At 49.7% G+C, this 18437-nt stretch overlaps 1 protein-coding gene across 12 annotated transcripts in view; it reads left to right on the top strand.

The window, feature by feature from the left end:
• CASZ1 (castor zinc finger 1) overlaps positions 1 to 8924 on the top strand; it is a 189503-nt gene extending 180579 nt beyond the window's left edge. For 11 of the 12 annotated variants that reach the window (XM_079326034.1, XM_079326042.1, XM_079326041.1 and 8 more), the window contains 4 exons: positions 629 to 777; positions 2558 to 2792; positions 4119 to 4385; positions 7492 to 8924. In XM_079326034.1, the coding sequence (XP_079182160.1) occupies positions 629 to 777; positions 2558 to 2792; positions 4119 to 4385; positions 7492 to 8711 (1871 nt within the window). In that variant the 3' untranslated portion in view covers positions 8712 to 8924. The remainder of the gene's footprint in view (positions 1 to 628; positions 778 to 2557; positions 2793 to 4118; positions 4386 to 7491) is intronic. The other variant, XM_079326036.1, reaches the window with a different exon arrangement.
• The last annotated feature ends 9513 nt before the right edge of the window (positions 8925 to 18437 follow it).

Genomic DNA, 18437 nt, shown 5'->3' with positions numbered 1-18437 from the left:
ATTAAAACCAAATGCCTCCAGTGTAAAGCTGCTAAAACAAATGCACAGCAACAGAAAATAGAATGGATTCCTCTGGAGGCACCTGGAGCTGAAATCCAGGACTCTGAATGGGAATTCCTAAACACAACTGGATCCTGAACTGCCTAGGATTCACTTAAACCTTCTCATTGTGGTTTGGCAGCATCACAGACCCAATCTTCCCTGACACTCCTGGTTGGAACAAATGTGTGTATTTTGATTGTAGCTTCTATGAAACAGCTAAATATCCTGGCTTTGGTCTTGGTGTGAAGGAAAAGGCACGAGCCAAGGCTTAAGAGCACTAGGCACTACTGGATGTAATGGCAATGTTCCTGCCTTTAAAATGGCACAGAGAGGGATGGGACTATATGCTCATATCTTAGATTTCTGTACACAGTACAGAGTACACAGCAGTCCTCTCTTGCAGTTGCTCAGCAGGCAGTAGATTGTGGGTTTGGGTTTTTTTTCATTCAAGACTGTTCCTGAATGACACAACCACTGATAATGTTCAGCCCATCAGAAATTCATGTGGACAGCAGCCTTGTCCTGCCTGATCACCTTCCCTCTCAGTACCTTCATGTGCAATATAAAATGGTTTTTGTGTCTGCAGGCTGCAAATACAACCAGGTGAACAGCCACTTCCACTGCATCCGAGAGGGCTGCCAGTTCTCCTTCCTGCTGAAGCACCAGATGACATCCCATGCCAGGAAGCACATGAGGAGGATGCTGGGGAAGAACTTCGATCGTGTCCCTACTCAGGTAGCTCCTTGTTGCTGAAGCTGTGGATCCACATGCAGTGTTGGCCCCTTTGGCTGCAGAGCTGCTGCACTGCCAGGACTTGTACCCAGACCCCAAGGGATGTGTGTCTGCACTGGGGGATGCTGCTGGGAAATGGGAGTGCCCCAGGGTGGCTTTACCTGGCTGAGCTTACACAAGATGAGTGGCAATGATGAAGCGTAGATTGCAAGGCATTGCTTGGTGCACACAAGTTTTTCCCTGTAATTTTGCAGAAAAAAAATTGAGAAGAATAACATTAAAATACTCATATTTATGACTTGCACTCTCTCCCAGCTCTTTGAATATATTCCATTGGCTTATTAAAATTAACATGCTTAGGATGTGGAAGAATTGAACGTGCTGGTTGAAGCAAATATTTCCTGTTGCCTATAAAGAATTATCTGCTCCTTTCACCTAGGATGGGAGAAATACCAGTCTTGACATTTCTCTTCCCTCATGATGTGGATTTAGTTGGGGCATTCCCTGTTGTCTCTCAGGAAGTGGCAGAGTGATGCAGTTGCTGCTTTACTTACACAGGCAGCAACTGGCAGATTAGGTCTGTTTGTTTCCTGAAGGAATGGAAGAGTTTCAGCTGCAGCACTGAGCTGCTGCTCCTAAGGACAGCATCCCTGCCACCTCTCACTTGTTCTTATTCTTTAGATGTTTTAGCTGCCATAGGCTTGGGAGATGAAACAAGCTGTCTTTATTTCAATGCCTGTGGCTGATCTGACCCTAAGAACATCATCTGGTATATGGAAAACAAAAGAGACCATCTGTAGAAGCAAGATGAGAACCCTCTTTTATTCCACAACATGGGAATGAGAAGTCTCTGTTAGTTATTAACAACTGTCAATAAGTGAACTGCTCAAGTCTAGTGCTGGATTTAATGAGTTCACAGATGCTAAGGAACTTGTGTTGCTGTTGTGGCAGCTTTTGGTCTCTAATAAAAAGTTTAGGTACAGGAATCCAACTTAAAATGATTTAACAAATAAATTTGTCTTCACTACTCTTCTAGCTTATGCTGAGTCTAACCCTAAGAATTCTGGTGCACACTGGGCAGAAAATGCTGTGTTTAACCTCCATCTTCTTTCACTGGCAATGCTGTGCCACTCAGCAGTGACAAATAGGAGCAGTGGCCTGAGCAGCCCTGGGAGCACAGAGCTCGTGTCCTGATCTGCTGCTGTGTTCAGCCCTTGGAGCACTGCAGCAAACTGAGGGTGAAACCACAGCTCACAGCATGTGGCAAAGCTGAGCAGATTGCTGGGCTGCCTTGTGAATGGAAATGAAAGCCCCAGTTTCCCCCCTGCCCTGGTGCTCTGTGGGCAGTTCCTGGTGTGTCTGACCTGCCCTGGAGCTGTGCAGTGACCCCCAGGTGTGGCCCTGGTGTCAGTCTGTGCTCCCTGACAATACTCAGGCACGGTTCCAGCTCCTGACTGCAGCAGGACCCAGACAGGGAGGGGCAGTGCCAGCACTGACACCTCCTCCTTGGGAGCCATCAGAATCCACCCAGCAGCGTGCAGGTGCCAGGATGAGCAGTGCCAGCTCCCCAGTGCAGCACAGTTCACACACCAGCCTGCACGTGCCTGGTCTAATGCTCTGAGCTGCTGTGCAGGAGGGTTCCTGCTGCTGCCCATCCGTGGGTGCCACGGGCCAGCTCTGCCTCAGGAGCTGTGGCACGGGGAGATAAGCCTGCAGGCAGATGGGTTTGGTCCTGGGGTCTTGCTTTTGGTGTAAAAGTCCCCGTCTTGTTTTCCTGCTGCAGGTTATTGGCCACACTCCAAGAAATGAAAATCTCCCCCAGGTGGGCAGCATGGCACCCAGCCCAGCCTCATCAGGAACCCCAGCTTCCTTTCAGGGACCCCCCAGCATGATGGACACTGAAACAGAGGAGTACATGGATTACACTGGCTGCAGCCCTGGGGGCATCTCCTCTGAATCCTCCAACATGGACCGCAGCTGCTCCAGCACCCCCGTGGGCAATGAAAGTACCTCAGCAGGTAAGGGGCAGGGGTGGCATGGCTCAGCAGCTGCCTGCTCTCCTGGGAGAGAAACTCAGAGCAAGAGGCCTGAAAATACACCCTGTGCCAACTGGAGTAGTGCCTCACACTAACCCAGCTCTCTCCAGCACCTGAGGAAAGAGGTCCATCAAAATATAAACCTCGAGCATCCAGGAACTAGCAGCATGCCTTCTTCCTCCCATGAAGAGAGGCTTTTATCCTGGGTCTTGCAGTTGGGTCTATTTTAATAGCTGATTCAAAAAAAAATGTAGTAAAATAGAGGTGTGGACCCCTTCTATACTTGGCATTTCCTCTGGTACCCCTTTGTATTTCCTCAAGCAGCATCTGAAGTCAGGCACTTTACTGTACTGGTGAAGTAAACAGCAGATATGACATACATAGGGGATAAAACCTGTCACATCTTCAGAAAACAAAATCTAGGAGCAGCTCACTGAGCTCCCTTCCTCACCCAAAAACTCTTGTTCCACTTTGTGCAGTTGCACAGAGCAGACCCCCTTTGTCCCCTCTTTTGGGAAGCAAGTTCCTGCCCTGTTTGCCAGGATCAAGCAGAGCCATTTCCCCCTGCCCTGAGTTACAGGGTCAGCTTGTCAGGAGTCCTGGTAGGAATTCTGCCATCATGGAGTGATGACCAGAGATCTCTCAGCTGTCCTTCCCAGGGTTAAGTGGGATATTCTGCATGGGCTGCCTCAGTTTGCTTTAATTCCATACAGATTTTCCTTGTTTCTTTCCTGCCCCCAGATAAAGGCCAGCACAGCACAGTAGGAGCACTGCTGGCTCGTGGTGTCATGGCACCTCCAGAGGGTTCTGGTGGGGCACTGGCTCCTGGCACTCTCTTCTGTGTCAGAGGTGGCCCAAGTGCTAGGAATGCTCCTGGAGCAGCTCCACCTGCCCTAAGTGCTGGAGCACCCTCTCAGCTGTTAACTGTGGTATGGATCCTATAGATGGGCAAGGACCAGAATGACCAGATGATTCCACAATTCCTGCCTGAAGGCCTGTGTCTCTTCCCCCATACCACAGGCCACCTTACCTCCTGCAGAGGCAGCTCTTCTCTTCCTGGTGCTGTCAATTCCTCACCTTCTGTTTCTTCTCTGTTGCAGTTCTGTTCCATACATTTGTGAATGCATTTTCCATTTTCATCATATTGCTTCTGCTCTTGGGTTCTCATTTCAGTTCTTTTGTTTCTTGTTTTGTTGGTTTTTTTTTTTTTTTTTTTGTTTGTTTGTTTGGTTCTGTTTTATCGTTTTTTCTTTTCTTTGTTTTCTCTTTTCTTTTTTTTCTGCTTTTTTTTCTCTCCACCTTCTCCAGGCTGCCTGGTTCCTTCCACTGCTACTGCTGCTGCCGATGATGCCACCCACACCGCAGCACCACCTGCACCACCATCTCTGCCTGCATCTTTCTCCCAAGCCCTGCTTAGGTCTCCCCTTCCCCCCCTGCCCTACCTGTTGTCCCCCCCGTGCGTGTCCTTCTCTCTGCTCGGTGCCACGCTGGGGGCCAGCAGGGGCCTGGCCCTGCCCGCGGCTGCCGCTCCAGCTCCGCTCAAAAGCGACGTTCCCTTAGTGCAGGATGCAGCAGGTAACTCTTGTTTGCTTTCTCTCTGCCCACTCACCCTGCACACGTGTTTTCTCTGCACCTTTGGGTCAGTAGAGCAGCCAAGGTCACTCTGCCTTTCCCAGTGTTGTCCAGGGCCCAGCCATGCCTGCTCCTTCTCCTTGCTGCCCCAGGGGAAACAATCCACAGCAAATCCTTCACAGACATTTGGATGGATAACTGGGAGCAATTGCCACCAGTTTATAACTCTGAGTAAAACTAACAAAATCCACAGTTAGTGTGCATTTTCAGTGTCTTGGTAACCTCAAAGTGGCCACAGAGCAAATTTTTGCTCATGTGGCATTAGTGGGACTTGGACTTCTTGGTTGGATCTTGCAGGCCACCCAGGGCAGTGCCTGGCACTGTGTGCTGCACATCTCAGCAGTGGATGTCTGATGAGGTGCCCAGGTCCTGTTTCAATTGATCTTGCAAACTTCATATAAAGCCACAAAGTTCAGGTGCCTTCCCAGGGTGAGGAGTGAAGTGCAGGCAGTGTCACATGGTGACATCATCAGACAGGTCAAGCTGTTTCTCACACTCGTTATTTCTATCTGCTCTAATTAGCTGCAGAAAATACAGATAGATTTCAGTTTTAAACAGCCATGATTCCCATGTGTGACTCAGATCAGAGATGTCTCAGGCTGGGTATTCTCATTCCATCTTGAATGGCTTTTAGGGTGTGTCTCATTTTTGGCTTCTTTTCCCAGCTCCTAGCTCTTTTCTAGTTAATTAAGGACATCTTTGTGCTTGAAGTTCATACTTATGAGACTTCTGGCAGCCTAAAAATGTCCCAGTCATTCTTCCTGCCAGTTTTAGTAATATGTAAATCCAAGGTCAGTGGTTGGGAGCATGGTTGGAAGACCAACTTCACAGGTTTCCAACTCCAGTTCATGGGTTTTTGTCAAGGGACTTGGCAGGAGAAGGATCCTTGCCTTGTCCAGAGAAGTGTGTGCCAATTAACAAAATTCACAAGAAACTCTTATCTTTGCTTCTTTTTTAATGGAATTGCATGCTGCCTGAAACATTTTAACCTTGTGCTGTGCTTCCTCTAATCAAATATTTTTAAGTGTCTTTTGTTTTTACCTTGTTATAGTTGGGTGAATGCTGACATTATTAGTGGTTAAAGAAATAAGCTTATGGAAAACACCACTGAGATTTGGTGGGGATCACATCCCCTGAGGCTTGTAATCTTCCACAAGGTGCAGGCACTGAATGTTGGCAAAAGAGGAGGGTGCACCAAGGTGCCACCTCTCTTCCTTATGCCCTTACTCCAAAATTTCGCCTGTATGAGAAAACAGAATTGGTTTTCAACTAAAGTTTTAAGCACATCTGTTTGAACTATTTCAAAAGCTGTGTAGATACAGAGTTTTAAAGTAAAATTTAAATTCTACCTATTTCCCATCCAGAGTCTTTTCTCTAAGATGGGTAATCCCATATTCCTGTCCAGGGACAGACAATATGAGCATTAATTAATTCTGAGGAACTTGATGGTTTGGCTGTAATTTTATTAAAAGGAGTCAGTGTGGACAGCAGCGACTTGTCCAGGCACCACTGTACTTACACATGTTGGCTGGGAGTGGAGAACTGGATTTTACAATACCAGATGTTTAGCAGGGAGCAGAGAGTAAATTGGTCACAGATTCTGTAGTTAGGAGCCTGCCAATTGCAAATCTCCAGTGGCAGAAAGTTATTCTTTCCCTGGTAGCTGGTTAAATCAGCCCTAGCGTGCAGCTCCCGTCGTGTCCCTCAGCTGCTCCCACCGTGGATGAGCTGAGCTGCTGCCCTGGGTCTGAGCTCAAGAGCCATTGACAAGTGCTGTAGAAAAACCTTCTGTTCCTGCTTATCCCACAAGCTGTGCAGCCCAGCCCTGTGGGAGAGGAGGCTCCTGCCAGCCCTGCAGGGCTTGAGTGGGAGGTTTCCTTCAGTGGTCACCACCTCCTCCCGGAGGGTCATCACCTGTAGCACCTCCAGAAGGGAAGAGATTGACACCAGGCTGCCCCTGCAGTGCCCCAGACACTGCCCCTGCAGTGCCCTGGCTTCTCAGGCCCCACACGCTGTGTGCCACAAATTGTGCCTCTTTTAAGAAGATGGCAGTTTCAGCAGAAAGAGAGTAAAAAAAAAAAAAAAGTATGTGTTAGTTGCAAGCTATAATTTCTAATTACGCTCACAGTTCTGCACCTGGTGAGAAATTCTTGCCTCCAACCTTGTCTGTGCTGCATGTTGATACTGGAGATTGTGGGTTGATTCTGGAAGCAGCAAGCAGAGAAGAAAAAAAGTTAATGGATACATTGAGGTTGAGTCCTTGATGTCAGTGGGATCCTAGGGGACATGAGCAGTAGCCAGATATGCTGGCCCTGTGAATCAAAGTGGAAGATAGATGAGGGATCTTTATTTATACTAGGGGAATCATGGAATTTTTGGGACCCAAGGGAATGCTGCAGAACTGGTATTTTCTCTCAGAGTCCACTGGCTAGTGGTGATGAGAATTAGCCCCATTGAACATCTGTCCATCTGTCTTTCTAAGTGCACTCATTGTAATATGTAGGCTCATTACAGTGAGGGATGTTGCAGTCTCCTGGCCAAAGTCCATCCTGTTTCTATAAATTCCACCCCCCCCCCCGTTGCAATTTTAATCATGCATGGGATCTTCCTTCACTTCCTGCCTGTCCTTGGCAATTGTAGTGCATTACAAGAGCCTGGGCAGGGGATAACTGTGCACACCTACAGGCTTTAGCACAATGCAACTCTTTTAACCCTCCCAGTGAACACCTGGACTGGAACAAGCCAGCTTCTCCCTATTAAAGTCTGATTTAAAGGAAAACGGGGCCAGGGATTAGTTAAGCAGCAAGAGAACCTGTGAAAGTAGCAAACCAGAGAAGCAGCAGAGAAGGTTGTGCAGGATGAGGTTTGGCAGAGCCGAGCCAAGGCGGGATGTGCAGGAGGGGAGGCAGAGCTGTCCTGCCGGTCCCGTCCTGAGCTCAGAGCTCGGCTGTGGGGTGGGAGCAGCCGCAGGTTTGTGTCCTGGCAAACACAGAACTTGCATGGAGAGCCCTGGCTGTCAGCAACAGCGCTGTGCGCTTTGTCTCCTCAGGGAACACCATCACCATGCCAACAGCCTCGGGGGCCAAGAAGCGCTTCTGGATTATCGAGGACATGTCCCCGTTTGGCAAGCGCCGCAAGACCGCGTCCTCGCGCAAGATGCTGGACGAGGGCATGATGCTGGAGGGGTTCCGGCGCTACGACCTCTACGAGGACTGCAAGGACTCGAGCTGCCAGTTCTCTCTCAAGGTTACCCACTACCACTGCACACGGGAGAACTGCGGCTACAAGTTCTGCGGCCGTACCCACATGTACAAGCACGCCCAGCACCACGACCGCGTCGACAACCTGGTGTTGGATGATTTCAAGCGCTTCAAGTCTTCGCTGAGCTGTAACTTCCCAGACTGTCAGTTCTCTGGCAACAGCACGCACTTCCACTGCCTGCGCTGCGGCTTCCGCTGCACCGACAGCACCAAGGTGACGGCGCACCGCAAGCACCACGGCAAGCAGGACGTGATCAGCGCCGCCGGCTTCTGCCAGTTCAGCTCCAGCGTGGACTGCGAGGTGCCCGACTGCAAGTACAAGCTCAAGTGCTCCCACTTCCACTGCACCTACCCCGGCTGCAAGCACACGGTGGTGGGGATGTCGCAGATGGACTCCCACAAGCGCAAGCACGAGAAGCAGGAGCGCGGGGAGCTGCCCGCCATCTCCCCCGGCCCCGAGGGCCTCGCCCACCCCGCCCTCGAGTACGACGTGCAGAACTCTTCCATCAGCCTGGACAGTTCCCTGAACCTGAGCGCCGACACCGGCAGCTCGCTGCTGTTCCTGCAGAACGCGGCGGGCGTGGGGCTCGGCGACTCGCTGGACCTGAGCAGGAAGGCGGCCGAGGGCGGCGAGCGCCCGGCGCCGAGCGCAGCGCCGCAGGACGCGGGGACTGCCGGCCCCACGGGCGACGAGGAGGAGGACTCCTCCCAGGAGGACGAGGAGGACGACGAGGAGGAGATGAATGAAGAGGAGGAGGATGACGAGGAGGAGGATGACGACGACGATGATGAGGAGGATGAGGAGGAGGAAGACCTGAACACAGATTCTGAAGAATCGCTGCCGGACCCTGAAGGCCTGGCCGCTAAAGAAGATGGAGAAGCAGAGGAGGGGGCTTCTTCCACAGACCGTGGCGACGCTTCCAGGCCGCAGGGCGAGCCAGCCCTCGCTGCAGCCCCTGCCCCTGCCCCTGCCCCAGCCTCCAGCGCTGCCCCAGCAGCTTCTCCTTAACCCCAGGGGCAGCAGCGGCAGTGCTTTGGTTTGTCTCCTACACAGAATTAGTGAGAGGACCCCGTACGAGGCGAGAACAAAGATGGGGATGGCAAATGGAAAAGGAACTTGGTGCCACAAAGGAGAGAGAGGAAGGAAGGAAAGCCCTGCTCCTCCCCAGCCCCGCGGAGACGGGCTCGCAGCAGGACTGGTGCTGCACGCTGCCTCCATGCAGAGCCCAGACCCGGGTGCAGCGCAGCCCCCGTGCTGTGGGATGGACCCTGGGGGGACCTGCTGCTCTGCCTGGGGCCTCGTCTGGGGACCCTTCTGTATGGCTGGGGCTCTATCCCCACAGGTTTCTTTCTGGGTTTTATTTTTCCATGTTTTCAGTTGTACGATAATAATAATAATCTCCACTTCTTGGAGGGGGGTGGGTGGGAACAAGAGGTAATGAATTTTAGAAATATATATTTGTGTGTGTGTCTCTCTATATATAATGTACACACACACACACATATATAAAATTAAAGGAATTGGTGTCACAAAGACAAGTAGCTCAGCTTTTGCCAGTGGGAAGGAGGGGGTGAGGAGTGTGCTCTCTCTCTCCACCCTTCCCCCTTCTTTCTCCAGCATTAAATGGCATCAGGCAGCCAGGGTGGGAGTGGGTATTTATTGTCACATAAATGAGGATGCATTAATGAATGAGCAGGGGTGGGAATGGGACACTCCTCTGTTCTTCCAGATCCTTTTTACTGTTAATGATAATAATTTTGAATGCTATTTATATTGTAAAACTTTCTCAGTCTACACTTTCTCTGTAGGACACCTCTCCTCTCCCTGCTGTTGTGACTGCAGGGATTTAGCTGAAGTAACCTGGGAAGAACACAGCAGGCAGTTTAAAGGGTCTGTCACACTGGAGGACTGGGGTTACTCTGCCCTGCAGTTCCATCTCATACCAACCCCTCGGTGCCTCCTCTCTGCGGAGGGTGAGGCGTTTTTGTGGTGCTTCAGTATCCCCATCTCAGGAGGCTGCGAGCTGTGGCTGCCCTGCCAGTGGGCACAGGCAGCACCCAGGGGCGTCCTGGTCCCCAGGCAGCCCTGAGAAGGGCCCAGCTGTGCCCCAGGCAGGGGGACCAGGACGTGGCAGTGGCAGCCCTGGCCCAGGTGGGCACGGATCTCAGGTGACTCTGGCAGGGCACGGCGTGTCCTGCTCAGCTCTGGGCTGGGGGACAGGAGGGGACCCCCAGCCCTGGTGTGCGGCAGGACCTGCTGCTGCTGCTGGGCTTTGCAGCCAGGCCCGTGCTGCTGAGGCAGGGCTGAGGCTCGGGCTCTGTGCTGGGACTGGCACCCCCAGCTCTGCTCTCCCTGCTCCAGCCCTTCCCTGCTCCCTTCTCCTGGCCTGGCTGGGAACACACACTACAGGACTCTGGCCCGACCCCGCAGCTCTCGGACCCCAAATCCTTGCCTGAGCCTGCAAGGCCTTGTCTACACACAGCAGGGCACCAGAAGGACTAGTATGAATTAATTCTGAGAGTTACTTTGGTGCCAGTTTTAAAGTATACCAGATTAGTCTGAGCTTTGTCCTTTTTAAAAAAAAGAAAATCTTTTTTTTATTTTAATACTGTGCAGACACCCTCTCCCCTCCTCAGCTCCATGAGCACTTCAGCTGTAAGGGATCCCCAGGATTTGTTGTCACCTTGAACAGATAAAGGCCTCACGACGTTTAGGTAGCTTTTTTTTCTTTTTTTTTTTCTTTTTTTTTTTTTTTTTTTTTTTTTTTTTTTTCCCTAAGGAACTAGTGCAGATCAGGTCTGATTTATAAACAAGCAGCTCAGCTGTGTAAATGTGGGGACAGAATGTTCAGCTAATGTTTCAAAAGGAAAGGAAAAAAAAAAGTTGTACAGTATTTTTCCTGTAAAGGTTATTACTATATATAGAACAAAAGAGAAACCACCAATGCCAAGGGGTGGAGGGGGAGGTGTCACCTGCCTTCTGGATAGCCCTTACATATGGTTAATTGTGTGCAATTTTTTTTCTCCTTTTTTTTTTTTCCTCCTTTTTCCCTTTTTTTTTTTTTTTTCTCTCTTTCAATGTAGTGTATGTTTGTAGGGGTGGCAGGGGAGGGGGGGCCTTAATGCTGTGGTTTGAGGCTGACTTCACACTCCCAGCACTGACCAGACCTGCACGATTCCGAACTCTAACTTGAATTTTGTAGAGATGAAACAAATGAAAGCAAATGAAATATTATCACTAGTTTGTAGTTTATTTAATTATTTGGAGTTCTTTTACTCTATCAGCTATTTGTGTGGCTTTTATTTTTATAGGGGTTTTTTTTGTTGTTGTTTTTGTTTTGTTTGGTATATCCCCTGCCCTCAGCTGTGTGTTTCCTAGCACAACCCCATTCTTGAACAGAATGAAGCTCACGTTCCTGGGGCAGAGTGATGGAATGATGCCCTGGGATTTCTCAAAACGGGATGGGGCAAAAAGATTTTACTTTACTAGCATTTGCTGCAGGTTCTGTACTTGTACATTTTCCCTGTGTTCAGCTACTTAGATAGTATGGTGATGGGCTCCAGGAGGAATCCTTAGATTAACACAAGCCACATCTTGCAGAGCAGATGTGATTCTTTTGTACAGCCAAAATCAAGAGGACGTCAGTGAGTGTGGGGCAGGACTGAGCCCTCTGGGGCACGTGGGGCTGTTGGAGCTCTGCTGGCACATCCCAGCTGGGAGGCAGAGTGTGAGCAGGGCTCAGGGGAGCTGGCCAGGAGCCCTGGCACAGCAGGACCAGCCTGTCCCGTGGGCTGAGTGTGCCAGAGGGCCCCAGTTTATCTATGCACACCATGTTCTCCCCAGGCACCCACTTCTCCCCAGCATCTCAGCCCTTCTCCCAAACTTCTGTCACCTCTGCTCCAGGAGCTGGGGCAGGAATGAGAGTTCTGTCCCCAGGCTGCTGCAGAGGTGATCCCTGAGAGGGCCAGGGGCCCTGGGCAGCCTGAGCCCATCCATCCTTCTCCCACTCCTGCCCCTCTGACTCTTACACTGTCTCTGTTTGCAACAACAACAAAAGAAAGTGGAACCCGAACTTTTATTCTGCCACGTTCAGGCTTTAATTCAGCAAAACCCTTAAGCACATGAGACTGAGTGGGCCCAGGTTTAAGCCCGAGCTTAAGAGCTTTTCTGAACAAGGGCCTGGAGAGCACAAGGACCCCCCAGAGCAGCTTTGGCACTTGGGTCACCCCTGGCTCTCCTGTCAATGGGGCTGCAGAAACAATGACCAGAGAAAGAGGGAGATTCAACTGACTCTGTAAGGAGGGGAGAGGAGACAGGAAATGGAACTGTTTTGTCCAAAACAAGATAAAAACCAAACAATAATGAACCTTGAGATGGACCCTCCTGATTCTGCTACCATTCACTGCTGAAGAGCAAAAAAATTAAATAAAAACTATTTGACTAGATTGTTCATTCTAGCCACAAACTCAACTGGATTAAAGTCTGTGTGGAAGGAATTTTGTAAAGGAAAAAAAAAATTAAAAAAAAAAATTTCCAATGTAGCAAAAAAAAAAATACAACTTTAAAAAAACAAAAATAAAAAAAAGACAATGAGGGAGGATTCTAGCCTTTTGTAATATCCATATTGCACACTAGGACTATAAGCCATTGCTAGCTCATTTTGAATTTTAAATGTGTAATTTTATTTTGTTTTGTTGTTGTTTTTTTTTTTTTCTTTCCATGGGGGAGGGGGGGAAATAAATGCTTGAACCACCAATGCTCTTTTTAATGTTTTATAAATATGTATGTGTATATATATAAATATAAAAATAATATGTATGCACATATATATGTGTGTGTGTATATATCTATATGTATATACATATATATAGATATATAGATATATATATAGGTTTTGAGACAAAAATGCAGAAAGTGAAAAAAAACACCCTAAACAGGATGGTGTGCTCTGATTTACTTGAATCTGGTCTCTTCAGCACCTGCGTTATTAAGAACTGAATATTTTTCCACTTGAATTTAGTGCTATTAGAAATTTAATATATGTGTTTTATTTATTTGATTTTTTTTTTTTTTTGCATGACTGATGCAAGGTTTGACATTTTCACTCAATAAAAACTGGAAAAAAAACCCCAAAGTTTTAAGTGATCAAGTTGTCTTCTTGCTTGAGGAGGTGTTTATGCTTGTAAGGGTCTGGGGCAGGGGGGTGCTTGGGGTGCTGCAGCTCCATTCTCCCTGCAGCAAAGGGAATTCTCTCTGCAGCCCTGGGGTTTTATCTGAGTTGCAACGCAGACACCATGAGAGCACGAGCTCATGCTGACAGTTCCACAGCTTGATAAATGGGCCATGGGATCAGAGATGGGACTGCTCCCACTTGGACTTTTCCTTCCTATTTCAGTCTCCAGGCTCTGGCTGCTGGGTTGGGGTCTGTGGTGGAACCCACCCAAAGCCTTCTGGTGACAGTCAAAGCTCCCAATTAACACAGGTCTGACTGTCACTCAAACGAGACATGAGCAAGAATGAAATGTCCTGTGTGCATGGAACGGGTGAGGAGCAGAAACCCCACTAAAATGCTGAGAGCCACACACCTGACAGAACTCAGCAAGAGCACAAAGCTGCATGCCAGGCATCCAACACCCACCACTGCTGCCTGGCTGCAGTAACCTGAGCACAGCATGCAGGGATGAGGATGAGGATGGCCAGCAGGAGCGTGTCCTGCCTGCCCCACTGCCAGCACTGTGCCCCTGGGGCAGCTCTCCAGCAGGGCTGACTCTGAAGGATCAGAATTGGCTTAAAAACCTCTACACCCCATGTAGCCAGTCCCCCATCTCCTACCCAGGGTTTATTCCAGACCTGGCACTCCCACACTGGAGGAGGGTCACAGCATTCCTGCACCGTGGGACAGGCAGTAGATGCCATCTTGGATGAGGAAGTAGGCAAGTTACTTTGGGGGAAAAAAAGAAGGAAGGAGTGCATGTTGCCAGCAGTTGATAGCACAGAGAGCTCACCCTCTGTGTCCTGTCACTGCTCCCATCCCCAGTCCTGGTGTGCCCAGACCTTACAGTGCACAGGAGCTGCCTGGGGGAGCCTCACACCCTGCACCCTGCCCCAAGTTCTGTGACCGTGGGGCCACAGCAGTGCCCGGGGTCAGCACGGCTCCAGCTGCCCTCCTGGCTGGCTGCAGTGCCCTGAAGAGCAGCTGCTGCTGCAGCAGCAGGGTTTGCATGTCTGTGCACCCATTCCTGCTCAGCACTGCAGGGTGCCTGTCCTGCCCAAGTGAATGGCAAAATGTTCCTGTTCTGCCCTCCCCCCAGGCACAGCAGCTGGGTCCTTGTGCCACGGCCAGAGAGCCCAGGAGCAGCAAAGCAGTGCCTGCCAAGCCTCCTGCATTGGCAGCAGCTGCCTCTTACCAGCAGAGAGGATTAGCCTCCTCTCTTTCAAAGCCCCCTCGTTGCTCTGCTGCAGCTCCCAGCCATCCTGTTTTCAGATGCCATTATCTGAACATGCTCCTGATCCAACCTTGGAGCCCAGAGGTTGGTTCTCACTGGAGCTCTGCCCACAGCACGTGGAATATTTAAATGGCTGTGTTTCCAGGTGGGGACAGGAGACATGAACAGCACAATTCATTGCTGGAAAGCTTTTGCTGGAGCTTGCCTTTTCTCAGTGGGACTCTGACTGGACTTCAGAAAAGAAAGACTAAGTTGTGGGAGAAGCTGCAAGTTGAACAAATCAAAGTATCATTATTGCATTCATTCCAAGCCCTTGTAGTGCACTGCCCTGCAGCCACTGCCCTGCACCTGGGGAGCCCTGGGAAGCAGCAGACACCAGGCAAGGCTGCTTGTTCTAATGTCAAGACCAAAACTGGGCCCTTGAGTCCTCTGGTAGACACTGGCACATGGAAATCAAACACTCAGGCTCCAGCCCTCACCCTCTGGGTCTCGAACAGATTCCACCAGTACCTGAAAGCTGACAAAACCTACAATTCCTACCTCCAAAAAACAATTCCTACCAAACGGGTGAGGGAAAAGAGGGAAAATAGGCAGCGAGCAGTTGTAGGCGCAGGAGGTGCTGGAAGGGATGACAAGTCCTTGGATGGGAAATGGGCTCACTGGATCCCTCTGGCCCTTCTCCCTGACGAGGGGCAGGCATTGCTCACAAGGTGGACCAGGCTCCATCCCCCTGTTCCCAGAGCTGTCCTCGCCCCAGTCCTGCCCCTGCCCATGAAGCGTCCCAGGCCTGTCCTAGCTGAGGAAGGGTGGCCAGCAGAGGCAGCTTCCCTTCTTCCTTTTGCTCTTTTTTGGCAGGAAAACTCTTAAACAAACAAATGAAGAAACACTGAGGATTTAAGTAAACAGCTGAAGATTTATCTGACAGGCAGACAGAGCTGTTCCCTGCCCCCTTCCCTCCCTTCCCACAGGGCAGAGGCAACTGCAGCCCCTGCCCCAGCCCCAGTGCTGCTGGCAGCTGCAGCTGGGATCCATCTGGGACCCCAGGACAGGGCCAGGCTGTGCCCAAAGGCCAGAGCTCTGTGGCTGGCACTGGCCTGGGCCCAGCTGAGCCCTGCTCTGAGCTCAGAGCCTCATCCAGAGCCACCCCTGCAAGCCAGGTCCTGGAGCAGGGCTGCAGCTCTGCCTGGGGGGTCCCTGCCCATCTCTGTGCAGAGGGTCCCAGGGCTGCCACAGCCCCTCCACAGCAAAGGGGGGACACCCACTGCCAGGGGCACCCCCACACCTCCCTCTCCCCACTGTTGTACAGAGTAGCAGGTTCTGCCTGCAGTTTTTACAGCTGGGGGGAAAGGAGGCAAGAAAGAGATGCAGTAGTGAGATATTCCAATTCCAGCCTGCACCAGGCTTGTCCTGGCAAACAGAAGAGCCTGTCGAAGCAAGAGGGAGTCCCAGGCTCCATCTCACACCCAAAACCTGCCACTGCTGCCATGGAAGTGTTGATATTGCTGAAAAAAGCAGACAGGTAAGCAGGCAAACAGGCAGAGATGGGACCTGCTGTTGACAGTGAATGGGGCAGAAAGCAAGGAATAATTCATCTTTACAGGAAAGCTGCAGCATTTAGCACCAGCCCTTAGTGCATGCACAAAGTTGAAACTGCATAAGTAAAGCAAATCTGCTTAGAGATGGAAGAATGTCCACCCCAGAATTTGCTCTGGTTTAATTAAATCAGTTAAAGAAATTAATTTTAGACAGGTGTTACTCTAGCTGCACACACACAAAACCTCATCAGTAGCTGTAGAAGCAGAGGTATGAAGTGCAGCAGTCTGTGAGGGAAGGAGTCTGGAAAGGAAGGAGATGGACAGGAGGAAGGTGCAAGGCAGACACGAGCAGGATGCTGGAGAGAACAGCCTGGCCAGGCAAAGGGACTGGCACAGTCACAGGCAGAGAAAGAGAAATGCAACAACAGCAGCAGTTGTGCTCCTCAATCCTCTGAATCAGCCAACCACCTTCTCACACAGACACACAGTCCCAAAGAAGAGCAAGTATTCTACCTAAACCAATAAAAAATACAGTGTCACTCTCCTATTGCTCTTGAGGCTGTTCTTGCAGCCAGCACTATAAAACATCTCTCGTTATTTGCACAAACATAGAAGAAACAAAACCCTGAAGGATTAATTCCTTCAGCAGATGCAGAAAAGGAGGGCTTGGTACAAAAACAGGGTGTTGTTCTAGGAGGCTCCATACTATAAGTAATCCCTGAGCAGTCCTTGCAAAGCATTTGGGGAGATTTTTAGCCTGAAAGACACTTTACAGAAATAAATTGTAATTGAGTTTTAATAATCTTCCCCTTTTCAGAAAGGGCCTGACAGATGCTGCCTAGTGCTCACTTCTGCCCCATTTCAAATATTTTTACCTTATTTGGATGAAATATATTATTTTTCTAAAGAAAGGAGGTTGGGTTTTGTTTTGTTTTTTTTTTTCTCCAAAGACATGGTTTTCCCTTCGTCCAGCTGGTGCCTTTATTAGGTTAGTGCTTGCTCCCTTTTGGGGATGGTATTTTTTTCCCTGATCTGGGACAGACCATGCCAGCCCCTCAGTCTAAAAGTGTGTAGCTTGTACTGCACAGCAAGTGGAGAAGTCAGGCCCTGATGTCCATCTTCCCTCTTCCCTGCTACCCCAAACTCACCCTAAGTACATCTCCAATTTTTTATATTCTTTTTAAGAGTGTAAGCAGTGGTGAGAGGCACCTTTTCACCAGCACAGAATGTGGACACAGCTCCAAAGGTGCCTATCTGGGCTGACTCCTGAGGAAGCAGCATAGTTTGGGGATGAGACAATAAAAGGGAAAATTAAGAAAGCTGGAAGCTCTCTCCTGTAGCCTTAGGTAAATAATTTCCCCTTTTCACCTTCCAGCACCCCCTTATTTATGTTTCCAAGCCCTGGAGATGAAGCCTTTCTTTTGCTTTGCACTTGCAGAGCACTCAGTAGTATGAGAGGCTGGAAAACTCACAGCTCAAGCTCATCACCAATTTCTGGTGTCAGGTCACCAACCACCAACAGTTTGTGCTTAACACAAACCACCACCACACAGAAAGGACCTACCAAAGCTTCCTGTGTCAAGGCCCTGGAAAACACCTGGATCTCCATAGCCTGCTGCTGAAGGATTGAATCAAGCATGGAGACCTTAACAAAACAGGTTTGCAACAAAATGCTGCTGTGGCCACGCTGCCTGAGCCCTGGCTTTCCCCAGCCAGGAGCAGACACCACCTGGGCTTTGCCTTCTCCCTTTCACTCCAACACACACCACAGCTTTTCCCAGCATGGACCTTCTGCCAAACCTTCCTGCCCTCTGCCAAAGATAGAATTGGAGAGAACATAAAGAGTGTGGACTTGCCAGAAGAAGCTGAGCTGCAGCAAGGGCCAGGAGTGAGAGCAGGCTGGTGCTGCACTCAGACCCACAGCTGACCAGGCCAGGGCACAGAGCTCACGGGGCTGGGAACTCTGCTTCCCAAAGGTGGCTTTCCCAGCAGCTGTCTGTGTCACAGCCCTGGGTCTGTTAGGCAGTATTTCCACCATCATGTGTGAAATCCGAGGCACACTTACAAGCAAAGCCATCCTCTTCCTTCTGATGCCAAACACTTTGCTTTGTTTGGTTATGTCACCAACACACAAAAGACAATAAAACTAAGATTCTTCCTGCTTTTGACAAAGATTCATGTGGGACCAATTTGGAACATCTGAGGGTAAGGAAGGTTGGAGGGAGATATCAGGAGACATCTCTCTTAACCCTCTCCTCCCACATTTCTCTTGCAGCTATTGAAAGGGGAGTTTTTATATTCTCAAATTACTGGGAAGTTCCAGTCTGACATTGCCTCTATGAGAAAGCACAGGGTCACAGGCATTCCCTGAAATGGAAGCAGATGACACTGTCCACAGTGTCTTCCCCTGGTTTTTATATGCTATTAATGTCCTATAGAAACTATGTTAGGAACCCACTGCCAGTGGGGTGAGCATTTCACAGGGCAGCTGAGCTAAGCTGCTTGTTTCTAGCAAAAAAAAAAAAAGAAGAAAAAAATTATGAGTTAGTAGTCAGGCTACAAGGACCAAAATCCTCTTCCTGCAACTGTTGCTATGCTGGAAAGAGAAGGAACATGACACAGAGGAACAAAACTTGTGATTCCTGACTGTACCTGCAGGTTAGAAGGTCTGGCTTCTTCCAAATTGTCTGCTTGGATCTCTTCAACAAAATACACAGACACCCCATTAACAGCCAGAGTTACATGTTTTGAGC

The sequence above is a fragment of the Erithacus rubecula genome, assembly GCF_903797595.1.
Source record: "Erithacus rubecula genome assembly, chromosome: 24".
Lineage (NCBI taxonomy): Eukaryota > Metazoa > Chordata > Aves > Passeriformes > Muscicapidae > Erithacus > Erithacus rubecula.
This window is presented reverse-complemented; position numbering and strand designations above follow the sequence as displayed.